At 29.2% G+C, this 18,129-nt stretch overlaps 2 protein-coding genes across 7 annotated transcripts in view; both read left to right on the forward strand.

Moving 5' to 3' along the window:
- The window catches only part of Nrg (Neuroglian), a 115,998-nt gene extending 104,383 nt beyond the window's left edge, over positions 1 to 11,615 (forward strand). For 2 of the 6 annotated variants that reach the window (XR_004977154.2, XR_004977153.2), the window contains exons 6-10: positions 30 to 194; positions 855 to 1,223; positions 1,288 to 1,391; positions 7,631 to 7,956; positions 8,038 to 11,615. Coding sequence is in view for 2 of the 6 variants with exons in the window: in XM_036365905.2 (XP_036221798.2) it covers positions 30 to 194; positions 855 to 1,223; positions 1,288 to 1,391; positions 7,631 to 7,809 (817 nt within the window). In the remaining 4 variants the exon portion in view is untranslated. Of the gene's footprint in view, positions 1 to 29; positions 195 to 854; positions 1,224 to 1,287; positions 1,392 to 1,702; positions 1,861 to 4,896; positions 5,957 to 7,630 lie in introns of those variants that run through there. The other 4 variants (XR_004977156.2, XR_011396767.1, XM_036365905.2 and 1 more) reach the window with 4 other exon arrangements.
- Positions 11,616 to 15,671: 4,056 nt separating this feature from the next.
- VhaAC39-1 (V-type proton ATPase subunit VhaAC39-1) lies at positions 15,672 to 17,783 on the forward strand. Its single transcript, XM_014232893.3, has 3 exons — positions 15,672 to 16,028; positions 16,327 to 16,835; positions 16,902 to 17,783. The coding sequence occupies exons 1-3, from the start codon at positions 15,905 to 15,907 to the stop codon at positions 17,316 to 17,318; spliced, it is 1,050 nt and encodes a 349-aa protein (XP_014088368.1). The 5' UTR covers positions 15,672 to 15,904; the 3' UTR covers positions 17,319 to 17,783.
- The last annotated feature ends 346 nt before the right edge of the window (positions 17,784 to 18,129 follow it).

An 18,129-nucleotide genomic window follows, 5' to 3' on the forward strand; every position in this document is an offset into this window, starting at 1 on the left:
ATATTAATTATTATTTTGTTGTTTTCCAGACACTTCATTGAGAAACGCACTTTGCCAGAAGACTCACAGATGCCTGCTGTACCTGGATTCATCGTACAACAATTGAAATCCGAGAATAATAATGCAAAATATCGCGTTAACTGGCAGCCAAGTACCGAAGGACATGCCGGCACACACTTTTACACGCAATACAGGTGAGTTATTTAATTTCATATTCTTGCAAAAGGTATAAAAGATCTTTATCTTGATTTTCACCGGTCAGTTTTAATGGCACCTATATCCTATAGTTGTTCGATCTGAACGCTTTGTTTGCATGTTGTCTTGGATAACACTCTATGCTAAACATGGTGAAGATTTCTTGACAAATGAAAAAGTTTTCCCTACAAGGACTTGATTTTGATCTATCAGTTTGTATAGCTGCTATGTCCTATAGTGGTTCGATATTGGTGATTTCGACAAATGAGCCGCCTTTTGGGGAGAAAAGGACACGTATGCAAAGTTTCAGAGCGTAACATCAAAAAACAGAGGGACCAGCTCGCGTATAAACAGACAGAGAGATGGTCATGGCTAAATGGACTTAGCTCGTTACACTGATCATTTATATATGGTATATAAGTAAGAGTTTCCGACGTTTTCTTCTTGGTGTTACAACCTTCATGGCAAACTTAACATACCATGTTCAGGGTACAATTGCGCTCTTTAGTCAGCTCTGACTAGTTAGCAATTATATTTCATAAATTTATCGCGATATCAGATTTTATATTGTTAACCCAAAAAAGTTCATTTCTATCATAAATAAATGTTGATCAACTAAAGACACTTTAATGTTGCGTATTTATCTTTCTCCAACGCAGAATTAAAGGCGAGCCAAACTTCAAAACAGAAAAACCCGAATTCTCTAAAGATTACCAAGAAATTGGTGGTCTCAATCCAGATAATGTGTATGAATTCCGTGTTGTATCTGTCGATGGTGATCATGAAACGCCCAGCGAATTGCGTGAAATCGTCATAGATGGCCCCACCAAAGTGCCCAATCAGAATGTGGCGAATGCTGGCTGGTTCATTGGCATGATGCTGGCGCTGGCCTTCATCATTCTACTGTTTATTATTATTTGTATCATACGACGCAATCGTGGTGGCAAATACGATGTGCATGATCGCGAATTGGCGAATGGACGTCGCGACTATCCGGATGAAGGCGGATTCCATGAATACTCACAACCGTAAGTTGTATACAATTTTACAAAGCAAGAATTTTATGAAATAAGAAATCGTCTTATCATTCAGATTGGATAATAAGAGCGCTGGACAGCAATCGGCTCATTCGGCGAAGCAGCCTGGTGTGGAGAGCGACACCGACTCGATGGCCGAATATGGGGATGGTGATACAGGTCAGTTGAAATGAACAAAAGAAAAATGAATTCAAATATTTCACATAAAATAAAGCCAAGATATTGTAGTTTTAACGTGTTTAAACATACATACCATATAAAAATGCATGTGTACAAATATACATATACATATGTGTATATCTGCCACTATGTACATGTATGATCGTCAAATAGCCACTAAGCACTAAAAAATACTTAATTTTTTTTATTCTATATAATTTTTGTTATTTTATTTTATTTATATGTATTTGTATTGATTGTTCTCTCCAACTTGTATAAAATGCGTGTGATTTTGAAAATGAGCGCAACAGCAGCTGTAGTTAGAGGCGTAGCAAATAATTTACCAACTCTGCACGAACTACAAGACGAGGCTGCCAACGCAGCCGCAAACAAACTTAAACATTAGCCATGAAACTCTTATTACAATAGAAATTACAAATCTAGTAAATTCTTTTGACATTATGTAAAGGTAAAAATAACAATTTTTTGTTTTTCTCCGACATAAGGTTTACTCTAATGCATGAAGTTTATATTATTTATCTATTTTTCGGTTGAGTTTTGTTCATAAAATTCACATTTTTCGCATATTTTATAAAACCTTGTGTTCATTTGAAAGAACATTTTTTTATCACATTTTTATTAAACCATTAATTCTTTAAAATATAAATTTTTGATTGTTGCTAACATTTTGGCGTCATAAAAGTTTTTGGCTAGCTAATTAATTTCGCATATTAATGCTTCGAACTAAAAATTCAGATAATATACATAAGAAAAATTAAGAAAAAAACAAATTTCACGCAGACATCAGGTGCATCAAAAACTGTTTTTGATTTGTCAAAAAAGCATAAAAAGGTTTAACACAATTTCGTTCCTTATGAAAATTTGGCAACAACCTGGTGATTACTTATCTTGCTAATTTCAAATTTTTTAATGCAAATAATAACCATTTTCGTCATAATTTTCGAAAAGAAAAATTTTAGTCAAAATTGCTTATACCAAATACTTATTTTTCTTCTAAATTTTTGATAGGTGTTTAAAAGTATATTTAGATCCTGAAATTTCATTAATATGAAATTATGAAAATATTACCTGCATTTATAAAAAATTCATAATCTTTTGCGACAAAAATGCCTTTCTAACAGTAATTTTGCAAAATATGGCATAATAACTGTAAAAATTAAAAATTGGCAAATACTCACATATTATATTATATTATATAATATTAGTACAGGGTTTTCACAAGTTTCAAATTACTTTTCCTATGGCTCATGTGGGTTTTTTTGCAATGATAAGCTTATATATTCAAGCCTCCTCCAAATGTTTTTCTTCAGAAAAAAGAAATAATTATATTTTTAATTGTAAATCAGTTGCTGTATTTTTCATAATATCGTTTGTGTTATATTATGCCAATTGTGGTTTGTCGATTATGTTTTGTTAAAGTTAATTTGTTGCTTGTTGCTCACATTGTGAATTGTTACTACTAGATTTAAAAACCCGATCTTATTTTTGATACTTTAGAAAAATATGGTTTTCAAAAAAAAAAATAAAAACTTTGCAATATTAATATTCGCAAAATAAAATGTACATATTTTGATGTTCGAATTAGCCTCGTTTGCTGGCTTTCCAAAAAAAAATTGGCATATTTGAAAATGGCTTAAAAACCGAAATTATTATTAAAAATCTTATTCCTTAGTTGATTACTTAACAAATATATGCAGAAGGTCGTTTGAAACTTTCAAGTCGATCGGTCCAGCCGTTTCGGTTAAACTTTCCTTACCGACTCTGAAAACAGCGTTTCGTAAAAAAAGGTGCTTAAAGGTTTGGAAGCTGATTTCACTAAATAAAATTTTTTTTTTACAAATACGCTCATAACTTTGAAACTATTTGCTGAATCTTTCGGAGAATATTCTTAAATAAACTAATCGATTTTTTTTTAATTCATGGTGGTTCAAATTTCTTAATTCATATAAAATATACGATGCTTTTGAACTGTAGCTATAACAGTATACTTGAAAAACATTATATTGCGCCGTCAATTTTCGTAAATAAAACTTTTACTTGCCGCCTTTGTAATTGCAACTATCATTTAATTCATTTCATTAATGACTAGCGGTTGCATCGGCCTTTAAATTCACATTAATTTTTATATATTTAATGTAAGCAGCTCATTTTCATTATCATATGCAGAGAAATAAAAATAAACTGAAAATTTAAATGCAATTTAAAACCATAAAATATTGACCGCAAAACCTATGTCTGACGGTAATTAAAAAAATCAAATGATATAAATAAATATTGGACAACATATACATTACGTTCCACGCTGTTTAAACGGTTTAGCGCTTCGCAGCTGCATATCATATTCAAAATACAATATGTATACATACTCGTATATATACTTACTATATTCATTCAGGGCGATCCATTTATATAGCTATGTGTATGCATATGTGAATATACATATATGTATGTATGTATGCCTTTCTGTCATTATGCTCGCATTATGCGTTGCCTCACATTACGTTTCTTTACACCATTTATAACAGTTTGTTTGTGCGCTCTCACCTCAATAATAACAACAAATTAAACCAAAATCAACTTATTGTTACATTATTGTTATTGACACGTTGTGTTTTATGTTTTTGTTTCGTTCACTTTATAATATCTGTATTTACAAATTTATTTCTATGAATATATGCATGTACATTAGGGTGTCCATTATTTCCCAAGTGCTCGCCACCCGAAGTTTCAGTTTTTGCCCAAAAAAAGCAACCAGTGTAAACAAGCTCTGTATTTTCCATATATTTTATATGAGAATTTTCAACATTTTCCAAAAATTTTGTTTATCAAAATATTCTGCTCTATAAAAAATATCTTAATTCTTTTTTCATATTATACAGTTATCATTATATACAGTTAAAATTATGCATCAAATGTGTTGGTATTCATACAAGTGCTTTATACATTTTGTGTTGCTCATACAACATGGTGTACTGTAGGAATACAGTAACTTTGCTGCATAATTTTGACATCAAATGGTTTCTAAAGAAATGTTTATATGGAAAAAATCAACAAGACCTTTTTTATAGAGCGGACAATTTTGTATTAAAAAAGAGGTTTCCTTGTTTAATGCAAATACTACAAAATCCCATGACATATACATGAACAAAAACATAACTTAGACACAGTTTAAATTGCAAATAAAGATATTCTTTACGTTGAATAATTTTTTTAGGGCATAAACTTAACCCGGCGTTTCCAAAAAAAAACTTGAAAAATAAGAGACACCCTAATATATGTTTCATACATACATATTTATTTTTATGTATTGCATATTTTGTTAATTTCCTTTTCCGTTTATTAAATATATATTTTTTTCGTTGTCATACCTTTCTTTTACTTTTATTGTAAAACACCAACAAACCAACCGACCACCAACAACAACGCATATAAAATCACAATTACAAATATGTAAATACTTGCACTTGTGTTATGCTATGCGTAGGCTTAAACGAAGACGGCTCTTTTATTGGGCAATATGGACGTAAAGGACTTTGATTTCAATCAGTTTAAGTTTAAACCATTTATGTATTCGCAACCGTCGTCGACACAACCATGACATAAAGAGCGCCAGCAGCATTCACGGCTACGATAACCGCAAATTTAGCAACCAACAGCAACAACAACAAGTTTTGATTACTGCCAAACAGAACTCAGCTAGTAGCGAAACATAAAAGTAATAAAAATTAGATTTTTTTTCAAATCAAAACGATGCAGCTCTGAATCTCTCTCATCAAATTAAGCACGAGATATGAAATAAACCGAAACAGATATTTTTTGTATTATACTAAAACAAACTAAACTACTGAAATGCAGACGCGAAACCGTTATTTAATTTTATGGCAATAAGTATACATATATATATATATATATAAATAAATAAATAAATAATAAACTCATCCACACACGCCCACATAGCCACATAAACGCGCATAACCGGATGACAATGAATGCAGCACCGAGTGAAAAATGCTGTGTGCGCCTACGCGTAGACATATTGGAAACTCTCTCTTGTATTTTTTTAACTACATGTAGTTTAAAGTGTGTTTTATAAAAAATTTATTTGTAAAATCTTATATTTGCTTTTATACCGTACAACAATATTTTTAATTTATTTTTATGTTTTTTTTTTCTTTTTTTTATAAAAATGTCGTAAGCGTTGATTTAAATTAAATTTTTTTCCTGTGTTTAGTATTTAGTTAACATATCTGTGTACTCTTCATTTATATTTTTTTACTCTCTCTCTTTTATATATAAAGTTAGTGTTTTAATGCGTAATTTTTAGCATTAGTGTTAAAGTTAAAGAAGAAAACAAACAATCGAATCGTTTTGTAATGATAATGTAAATTAAACAACAACAATAAGAGGAGTAAAAGAAATTTTTTTTTAAAATAAGCTATTTGTGTACCTATCATTTTCGTATTAAACAAACACTTAAAATGAATGAATTTAATAATAAATAAATTAAAACGAAAATGTGTAACACATGGAAAAACAACACACAACACACCTTTTTTGTTACAACCTATATACTAGACCAAATTACCTTTCGAAAAAAGCCAATGGTAAAATAGACAAGAATTACCGCTTACATAACCTTAAATTATACGTATAAAATTAGATATATACGTACATAAGTTTAGTTTTGTTTATTGCTCTGCTATCTGTCAGTGTTATGATTTTTAATTGAGGGATTATTTCCACTTGCACAGTGAATTTTTTTAACAGGCCCTTTGTTCAATAAATAAATAAATAAAAATAATGCATATTTACAAAATTTAATGTAATTTCATAATCGGCAAATCATTTTGAATAATTTTGGATTGGCATGATCTCGTAGCCGATCTTCAGGAGGACTTCCGTAAAAAGGTGTCTGTCGGTGAGGTAGATTTTTCTGCATATCATTTTGACTCACCGACTCTGATTTGGGAGACGATTACTTACACTAAGCTAAATTACTTACACTAAGTTACAAATACGCTCATATCTTTGAAAATATTTGGCGGATCAGCTCCAAATTTTCGGAAAAATTTTTCAAATATATGCACACTCGATATATGTACATATGTATATAAGTTTAACCAAAAAAAAACAATTATTTTTTAAAATTCACAAGTGGATATAGCCCTTAAAATATTGAATCTCTTTTCAGCATTAAATCTTTTAAATACTAAATTCTATAAAAAAAACAGGCATTTGTTATTCGTTAATTCTTTAGGCAGCTTTTTTGAGTTCTGCTCTCTTTTCAAAGCATAAAATTTAAAGTAGTTTGATTGATCTATGAATGTATGTAAATCTTATGAATTTTTGGAGGTTAGAGTTTCAAGGTATCTGCAGGCTTATATTTTTTGAAATTATTGAATATTCACATTGTTAATTAATAAAATTAAGATAAGTTTTCTAATGTTTCAGTTTTTATTTCAATCAAAAATTTAAAGATTTTTGATAATTTTCACTATTTCGGACAATTAAAACTAGTCCGAAAATTATTTTCAAATTTCCATTTTATTTTTTAGCAACATATTAATTTTGATTTCGTACCGCTAAAATAATTTCGCACTTTCGTGTTAATGTTGTAAATGAACATAAATAAGGTAAGCGTTTTAATTTCATAGATTTTATTGTTCCTTAGAATAGATTCGAAAATTTGCATGGCATGATTTTGAGTATATTTTTAATAATTGGTTACAATTCAATGTTTTGTACTTTTTGCTTTTTTTATTTCACTGTTTATCGTAGTTATTTTGTTTTATTTATTTTCTTAAACTTTTTTTTGTGTATATATTATTTCTAATTTTTTTTTTTATATATTTGTTAATTACCATACTAGTTTTATTTTTAATTGTTTTAATTTTTTGTTTTTAGTTTTTAATTATATTATAGATGCATTTTCTTCAGTAATATTTAACAAAACCCATTCTTGCAACCACCAATAATTTTTTAAAAATCTAATAAAAAAAAAATATTAAGAAACACAAAATCACCGTGGCAACGCAAAGATCGCGAACTAATTTCTGTCATCTCCTTTTCTTGGTCCTGGACAACAGTTTTTCACCGGTTCAAGGCTTAACAACACAACTTCCCCACTTTCAAGCTTTATATTAACCAATTCATTACCAACACTCACACACACTTGCATATAAATTAACTAACGCCATTTCCTTCATCTCACCTTGCAGCTCAATTCACCGAGGATGGTTCCTTCATTGGTCAATATGTGCCGGGTAAGCTGCAACCGCCCGTCAGTCCACATCCCATAAATAACACGCCAGCAGCGCATCAGTCGCCAACCGCGCCGCCAGCACCCACACAGGCCGCCACTTCCTCCAATACCCCTGCAGTGGCCACCTATGTTTAGGAGCAACAGCCGCAACAGCAACAACAACCGTAAAGGCATAACGGTAGTAACCAAAGTGCAAGTGAATGAAATTGTAGGTCGGACGAGCAGCGAAATTTTAGTGCGTGACGAGGCTAGAGAGGTTTAATTTGTAGCGATTTCAATTAGGTAAGCGAGTTAAAAAGTGAAATGACTTTGATAAGCAATGACAATTTATCAAATATTCATTTCACTACGTGTTTGTAATAGGAATAACGATGAGTGGCGGTTTGTGAATTGTCTTAAGTGAAATTTTTACGATTGTTTACTGTCGGAAAATGTAGAAAGTGGAAAATTAAAATACCATAATCGAAGGGAAGGAAGGAAGAAAAATATAAGATTTTTAATGCAAGTAATAAGAATAAATACAGTAACTGCTTTTTATGCTGAGTAAAAATAAATTTCTTTACTCAGCAGCTGAGTGGCATTTGCAAAGCAAGAGTTCAAATTTAATTTTGCTGCGCCTAAAATGAATAATATTATATATGTACATACATATGCAGATTGTAGTGCTGCATTTGTCGTCTTCGAATAAATTTGTGTGCTAATGTGTATGTTTTACCTATTATGTATAAAAATATATGTACATTCAGATTTATATAAAAGAAGTAAAAATAATTTAACAAATTCATGCGAGTAATGCATATTATTATCGATATTTTGTTTTATTATTGTACTATTATGAATGTGTTAAAGCGATATAGAAACTCAAAAATACAACAGATAGTTTATATTCAAATTTGTATTTAAAACTCCTAGATAAAAAAAACAATGTCAGAAATCATTTTATAAAATATACTTTTTTTATATTTTGATCTAAATACAAAAGAAATATATTACATACTATTTCCACCTTTCAGACAATTTAATGAAAATAGCAATTTTTTCTATTTCACAAATATCAATTGTAATCAGTTCCACTTGAAAGTCGGAAAAATGCGTTTTTTCGAAATTTATTTTTTAAAGTTAAATAAATAATCAAATAGAAATCATTGAACCTAATGTACATGTACAGAATTTAATGTTTTTTAATAATCGGCAATTCATTTTGAAACATTTTGGATGCTCTTGATCCCATAGCCAAGCTCCAGAAGCACCTCCAAAAAAGTGTTTGGCTTCTTGGTTCTGCTTAAAAAAGTATTTTTTGTGAATAAATTCATACTTCAGAGTGGCTTATTGAAATTATTATAAAAATTCTTATTCCTTCGATGATTATATCCAAGAAGCTCGTATGGAAATTCCATGTCGTTCGGTCCAGCCGTTTCAGAAACATTTTTTTCTAACCGGCTCTGAAAGCAGCGTTTCGGAGAAAAGGCGTCTAAAATTTTGGGATCCGATTACATATCTTCGAAAATATTTGTCTTATTAACTTCTAATTTTCAAAGAATATTCTCAAATATAAGTACATTCAATATATATATTTATTTATTTTTTAATGCAGCACTACAAGCATTATATGTAAGCGGTGAAAGCAACATTAGCATTTATTTACTAAAAAAAAGAATAATAATAATAATAATATACCCACACCACACTAAATCAAATGTACTATTTATTATTAAATGTATTGGTAATTGTAGCTTGTTTAAGCCAATGTTTGCGTTAGATTGTTGTTATTAATATAATAGCAGCTGTAGATTAAACAAAATACTATGAAACGTTTTTAAGTTCGAGTAATTTGCGCAAGTGCAAAAATATATTTTAAACACGCTTCAATAATGCGTATAAAGACCCTCTGAATATTTAATTTCAAGCCAAATAATTAAATATTGCATTATAAAAAAAAACAAAAAAAAAAAGTTTATTTGAGTTGCGTTGTAATAAATTAAATTACTTTGGCAAGCCTTATATGTTGAGCTTACACAAAACAAAAAAATACAAATATTGGGGAAAATTAAAATGATTTCCATTTTAATTTACGCAAAGCCTTTAGATGTAATATAAACCAGTATGTACGTGCGTGTGAAATGTTACATACAAATTAAACGAATCTCAATGTGTGTATGGTAAAAATATGAAAATAATATATAAAAAAATAAAACAAATTCTAAGAAATATGCTCTGTGGATGGAAAATATGCGAATTTCCACATATTTCAAAATATTTTTAACTACCACTTACGTCATTTAAATTCAAAAGAAAACAGTAAGTGAATTTTACTAGTTATCAAAATGAACACAGTTCGCAAAAGCTTATTGTTGTTGGGAATATTATTTGCGCTGCCAGTGTTTGTATTATTAAACAAAAACATATACGGAACAGTAATTTATGCTAAAATCTATATATACCATAGATGTACGTGTATCTAAAACAGTTTTCATTAGTGTAAAAGTATTACATTTTACACATCGTAAAGAAAAAAATATATATATACAAACACAAATTTGTAAATTAAATATCGAATTGCTGTACACAAGTAAATAAATTTAGTTAAAGCGTAATTTAGCTTTTGGTTGCTTGATTTCTTGATAGTTGTGAAAATAGTTTGCAGAAAAATATAATAACAAATAAATGTACACTAAACTTCTTTAACTTCCGATACTACTTAAATTCAGTTTTATGTCAAATAACCTGTAATGCGCTTAAAAATATGCTATAACTAAATATCTAAGGAAAATTTACACGCCCATAAAGCGCTCTTCGTCAGTAAATTTAAAAGGACTCAATATTCTAATTTTCTGTAAGTGTGTATAACTACTAATTTTAATAAAATATAACTGGCATTGACGTAAAATATTAAAAAAAAAAAAACGTATACAATAGTAAATTTACAACTTTGAGTAATATTAATATCCAAAATACACTTCTTTTCAATCGTTTTTTTTTTTTATTATATAATATATTTTTAATTTTCCTATTTAATTACAGCAGTCTTGTATTGCTGCTGTCCTTATGGCACTTATCTAAGCAAACACAATTCAATCAATAAACATAAAATATATATGTGTTTTTACATAAATATTAATTTAACAAATGATATTTTGCTGTAAGGAAAAAAGGTTGATGCAATTTAGATTTAAATTAACAATATTTATAATTAATTTTCGTTTTTTAACACGTCCATAGTTTGTAATCACTTAAAGAAGAAGAAATGCATTTTTTATCTTAATATAAATACATATAAGTAAACATGTAAAATATTTGATTTTATTTTTTTTTTTATCAAAAAGAAAAAATAGTTTAAGCTTGCTAGAAAATTTGTAAAAAGCTGCTTGAAATACAAATAAACGTAAATGCAACAAACTTTTTACCGTTAAAATCAAGCAGCAATAAGTAGCAACTCAATTCTCATATATACTACAAGCTAAGGTATGAAATAGATTTGGTCAGCAAACTTTTAATAGGCACTGTGCTCAACTGGTGCTAGCACACGTGTATACACAACAGCTGATTGCACTGTGAGATAAATAATTTAATAAAAAAAATAGTTCGATTTTTTTACAAATAAAAATTTTACACGTACAATATGAAAAAAATAAAATTACAAAAAAATTTATATAAATTTTTATAAATAAAATTTTTAATTTTTAAATATGTACGCGTAAGTGTAATTAAAGAGAAGTAGAACCTTTAATTATTTTTTGTTTTTTAATTTCCTTGTCATCAACCCATCCAGTGATTCAATTAGATTCCGTTCTATCCACACTTAAACTAATTAATTAATTAAATGTTAAATTTATAATCATTATTATATTACATAAATATACATATATAAAATTGACATATAGGTACTGCAATGAATAATGAAATCTTTAATAATAAAACACTAAAAAATAAAAACCGAAAAATTTGTTTTAATTTAAAATATCCGTAATTCCAATCAGTTATAATATAAATTGGTTAATTTATGGGATCATTTTTTAAATTGGTTTTATATATTAGTGTCACGATGATTATTTGTATATTTGTAAATGTACGAGTGTGTTGCATAGTACATGACATTGTGGTATATAATAACTACATTTTAATAAAGATAATTAACTCAATTTAATAATCAGTTATTTCAAGTGTAATATACATATATATTTTTTTACAAGATTATACAAGAAAAATTTTTGCACCATTGTTTTGTTCTTCAGACTCTTTTAATATTTCTAGACTACGGTTTTTGACCAATATTTTACTTAAAAATGTCAAAAGTCAACATAAAATTTCAGTTACAGCCAGCGCTGCAAATAATGCATTAAAAAATAATTGAATTAACATTTGAATTATTTATTTATGCGTGGCCCATTAACCTATCAGACTAATCTAACCAAATAATTTTGAAATTTATAATCTCAAATGTCGGATTGAAAACTAAAAAGAAGAATTTTTAAGACATTTTTTTAATTTACAAATTTTTGCGTTTGTGTACTTCGTGCTCTACCATTTTGGTTTTCTTTTTAAAAGCAAGGCAGATTTTTAATAACATCAACATAGTTTAGCTCCTTTTGTCTTATTTACATATAATATATTGAATTGTTTTAATTATAGTGTTTTAGTTAGAAATATTTGCTACTTCAATTTTTAATTTTAAAATTTAGTTTCTCAATTTTTAATCCAAGATGTTTAGGATTAAAAATTAAATTTTAAATTTTTTTTATTAGTTCAAGTCTAGAAATAAAAACGAAATCGATTTTTTATTTTTTTTTTCAGAGTTTATCTATTCAAGCATATGACTAGCGGATTTTTAAAATTTCAAATTAATTTCGAAGATATAGGTACTTTACTGACGCGGCATCCAATATGGTTATGGTTAAAAGTTTAAATTTAAATTTTTAATAAGAATCAAAAAATTTTATATAATATTTAATTAAATAATCCTCAATTTAATTTTTAATTCTAAAATTAGAATAACTTAATTCTAACTTAAAACTAAAAATAACTTAATTCTAATTTTAGAATTAAAAATTATAAATATAAATATAATTTTTTAATTCATAATTTTTAATTAAAAAACTCTTAAATTATTTTTTAATCCCAAAATAGATTTAACCAAATCTAATTTTTATTTCAAAATGTTTTAATTCAAAAATTTTATTACAAAATTAAAAGCTTAAAGCGTTGAATACGAAACCTTTAGACTCAAAACTGAATAAATACAAGAAATCAATAAATTCACCTGCACCCTTGCACCCGCATAACCCATCGACAAGAAAGTACGCAAACAATTTATAAAATAAAACTAATACATACACACTAAAGTATATATCGATAATAATAATAGCGGTCTGTGAATGCGAAATATATACAAACATAATTATGTATTTCTGCTAGCTATATATACATATATATTAACTTTTTCACATTAAGAAAAATAAATAAATCAATAAAATAATTAATGTGGCCGCTTAAAGTGTTTGAAATGCTAAGCTGTGATATAAGGCGTAGCAAATCAACTGACAATTAACTTGTCAAATAAATAAATATTACCTTTCTTAAGAACACACGAGTAAGTATTTTCAGCAAATTAAATAGTCAAACTTGTTTGGGCCCACTTGTGTATTATATGTAACATTTATATATGCCTAAATATTTATTTAAATCAAATAAAACGCAACGATTACCCAAACAAGCGTAATAATAATAAACATTAATTATCAATTAAATAATAAATACAGCAATTATGCCCACAAATGCTATATAATACTTACTGGAAACCACAATGTTTTAACACTAATTGTTTAATATAGCTAATATTATTTGAGTATGACAAAAAAATAATTCTAATATCTAGTTTCTAACACTGCCGATTTGCGCAACGCGTACATCCAAAGTTATTAGAAATACTTAAAATATATAGTTCAATAATGTTTTAAAATATTATAACAAAATGTTTAAACAAAGTAAGTATAAGTTGAAAAAGACCAACATACTTGTTGTCATTTTGAAGGCAAACACGCACACAAGTTTATATGGACGTGAAAGGTTCTTCTAAATTAAAATATTTTTCAGAACACCATTGAGACAATGACGGTAATTTTGCTTAGTATAGCAAGGATTGAAGAATTTTAACGTAAAAAAAAAAAATTTAAAGTAATGGATTTCATTATGCTTCCCACTCGCTTTATGAGATATCTTCACTAAAGAAAAAAAAGCAATGCTTTCGGAAGCTTGGAAAAACCACATACATGTTTTTGAGGGCAAGAACCCGAGAAGGCAATATGATTGGAGATAAAATAATACATTATAAAAATCAGCACAGCAATGACTTTCATATTTACTCTAAACCTACCAGCTCAATACTATGAACACCATTTTCGTATTTATACCCCGAACATGCGATATTAAATTTTGCACGAAGTGTGTAACATCCAGAAGGAAATGTCGGAGACGCTATAATACCTATATATATATATATTTGATAAGCTGAGTCGATTTAACCATGTTCGTTTTTTGTCTGTATATACGCAAACTAGTCCCTTAATTTTTGGGATATCGATCTGAAATTTTGCACATGTTTTATCTCCCCAAAAAGCTGCTTATTTCTCAGAACCCCCGATATCGGAGTACTATAGCATATATGTAGCTGTCATACAAGCTGATCGATCAAAATCAAGTTCTTGTATGAAATCTTTTGCCTTTGTAAAGGGTATTATATTTTCGGTGCAACCGAATGTATTCTTTAAAAGGAACCAAGGGTTGGACATAAATAGAGGGTTAAACAAAAATGTTCAAATTAATTAAATGTCTTTGAATAAAAAAGCAACTCAATTAAGAACTACATATAAAAAATACCTACAAAATAAAAAGCAAAATATTTTGGCTGAGCATACATATTTATGGAGAAATATATTTGCATATTTAATACTTGTGAATGCTCGCATTATAATATTTATAATAAAAATTTATAAGCTATTTCAAATTTTAGATTCAAATATATGAATAAAAAAATATCTAAAAATAAAATATATCTGGGAACTAAAGATCAAATAAATTTATAGACAAACTATTTATAAAAGAAAAATCATATTTATAGTAATCCAAACATTCACAAATATAGAAAATATGTAATAAATATCAATAATATTTAAGATTTATATTATAATATACAAATGTATGTTAATTAAATATTCTCCAGGTATCAAATGATGCTGATGAGTTTTAAATAGATAAATAAAGGATACGTTATATATTATTCTCATTCAAAAGACTATTGTAAGTTTTTGTCGTCAACTTTTTGTCTTTTACACGTTTTGAAATGGCTGCTTGAGTTACTCCCAAGGCTTAAGCGGGCTTATCTTATGATTAAAAATCTTCATCGAGTAATATTTCCAGCTACACACCTTCAAATTTTTTTGGTCGCCTAGGATGTGCTTCGTCTTCCAAGCTAAAATTACCACTTTTAAATCGTGCTAACCACGTTTGGCACGATCGCTCAGCTAGAGTTTGTCCACCAAATTATTCAAATGAAAACCATATCTTGAAAAAGAGGCACAAGGACAGTACCCAGCATGTCACGGCTACCCAAACCCCAATATATTGGAAGAATTAGCGAGGAAACTAACTCATCTCACCGTGCAACTCATAAGGTCTGAGCGTAAGAAAGAGATGAACGTTCATACGTAGACAAGAGTTTCGGATAGAATTGCAAATTAGGTCTCAAGAAACTTGAATAGAAGTCTGTGGTAAATTACCGGTGAAATAACCGTTAGCTTACAGGGCAACTTTTCAACGCATGATATATTGGAACAATAATTATAAAAAAATGTTATATTTCATTTTATTGAAATTAAAATAATATGTATATATATATATATATACATTTTGCTTAATTTTTTTTTTGTTCAATTATTGCAACACTGAATTAAACTGAACGAAATGTAATTTTCTTTCGTTAACTGCCGATGACAGTCATGTGATGACTTATGACATTTTGTCAGAGTGGTGGTAGTCGATAAAGCGATTGCTGGAAAATATACAGAAAAAGTAATTTCTTTTAGTAAATTTTTTGCCATTTCGTAGTCTTTTTGCGTGCCACACACAGCAACTTCAGGTGTTAGTCGAACTCAAGTTCAACCAACTCGCAAATATCTTATTAGTTGTAATATCTAATCTCCTGTAAGTCAACTAGCAGAACAAAGAAAGCAGAAAAATGAGTGAAGGTTGTTATTTCAATATTGATGGTGGCTACTTGGAAGGTTTGTGCCGTGGTTTCAAGTGTGGCATACTGAAGCAGTCGGACTACCTTAATCTGGTCCAATGTGAAACTTTGGAAGGTAAGTGCAACTGAAAACTGAAAGTATGTAAGAATACATGAAATCTACGACATTGAGTTTTGATATTCCTCCGCATAGAATAGCAGTTGTAAGGGGGTGGTATTGGTCATGTGACACACTATTAAAGTTTCATGTTTAAGTGTGTGCGTGCGTGCATTTGCAAAGTGAATAAATACTAGTTGAAGAGAACGGTGGGGCGTTTGCAATGTAATGAAATGTCACACTCATGGGAGCTGTCTTGTGATTTATTTTTATTTATCGAAAAAATTGATTTTTAATATTCTTATTTTGTTTGTAGATTTGAAATTACATCTTCAAAGCACCGACTATGGCAGTTTCTTGGCCAATGAGCCATCACCACTTTCCGTTTCGGTCATTGATGACAAACTACGCGAGAAACTTGTCATTGAATTCCAGCATCTCCGTAATCATGCTGTAGAGCCATTGGCCAGCTTCTTGGACTTCATAACTTATGGCTATATGATTGATAACATCATTTTGCTTATTACTGGTACACTTCATCAGCGTCCAATTTCCGAATTGATTCCCAAATGTCATCCATTGGGTAGTTTCGAACAAATGGAAGCAATTCATGTTGCTGCCACACCAGCTGAGCTGTACAACGCTGTATTGGTTGATACACCATTGGCGCCATTCTTTGTTGATTGTATTTCCGAACAGGATTTGGATGAAATGAACATCGAAATTATTCGCAACACATTGTACAAAGCGTACTTGGAGGCTTTCTATGAATTCTGCAAGAAGTTGGGTGGCTCTACCGCCGACGTTATGTGCGAAATCTTAGCTGTAAGCTTGTGATAAATATATTTTTTTTATATAAAGTGTTTAACTACAATTTGTTTATTGTTATAGTTTGAAGCCGATCGCCGTGCAATTATCATTACCATAAACTCTTTCGGTACTGAATTATCCAAAGATGACCGTGCCAAGTTGTATCCTCGTTGTGGCAACATGCACCCAGATGGTTTGGCGGCTTTGGCACGCGCTGATGACTACGAACAGGTGAAGACGGTAGCTGAGTATTATGCCGAATATGCTGCACTCTTTGACGGTTCTGGCACCAATCCTGGTGATAAGACACTTGAAGATAAATTCTTCGAGCATGAAGTTAAACTCAATGTTTACGCTTTTATGCAACAGTTCCACTTTGGTGTATTCTATGCCTACTTGAAGTTGAAGGAACAGGAGTGCCGCAATATTGTGTGGATCTCTGAGTGTGTGGCTCAGAAGCATCGTGCGAAAATCGACAACTACATACCCATTTTCTAAATCACATAATCATATTATTGTTGTTTTTTGGGTTGTTGCTGTCCCTCGTGTGAGTTTTACAAATAATTTCTTCGTTTAAAATAAATCACATTTGTTTTGTTCGACTGAAATATTTCGCTTAAACTAACGCGTGTAAATGAATTGTTAACAGTATCTTTTGCGCATGTATATACAAATATAAATTAATTTACTTCATTTGCAAATGTGTGTAGCAGTAGAAAGAAAATTATATTTCGTTCCGGTATAAACTCAATGCTAAATCTTTTTTGTGAATAATTTTGTTGTGAAAGAAAACATGCCTATACACACATGCATATATTAAATTAATGTTCACAAAGTTCATATAAATATATGGAAATATAATGTATTAATTAACATATTGTGCAAAAATATATATCAAAAATAGATCACCATGAACTACCTATGTATTAATATTAATAAAATTATTTCCAAACATTCCTTATATTCCAAAGGTCTTAAAATAATATTTTAGTTCTTAAAAAATACATATCGGGTGAGATATTTTATAAAATAAGTTATTATTGTTCGCTAGTTCACTATGGGTGGTTGCGACTACCCACGGATTAAGTTATTAAGTTATGTCGGTCATACAGTTCATTGAATTATGCGCGATCGAACTGCAAGGATTGCAGTTTTGGCAGCTCAAAAGACTATCTTATTTAACTATTGTTAACTTATATGCTATTGAATCGTCTTTTTTAATTCCCGGATTAAACATCTTTAGAAGCACATATAATCTGAATTTTTGCTTTAGCTTATGTGCAGTAATTAAATGTTACATTATATCCCG

The sequence above is a fragment of the Bactrocera oleae genome, chromosome 5, assembly GCF_042242935.1.
Source record: "Bactrocera oleae isolate idBacOlea1 chromosome 5, idBacOlea1, whole genome shotgun sequence".
Taxonomy (NCBI): Eukaryota; Metazoa; Arthropoda; class Insecta; order Diptera; family Tephritidae; genus Bactrocera; species Bactrocera oleae.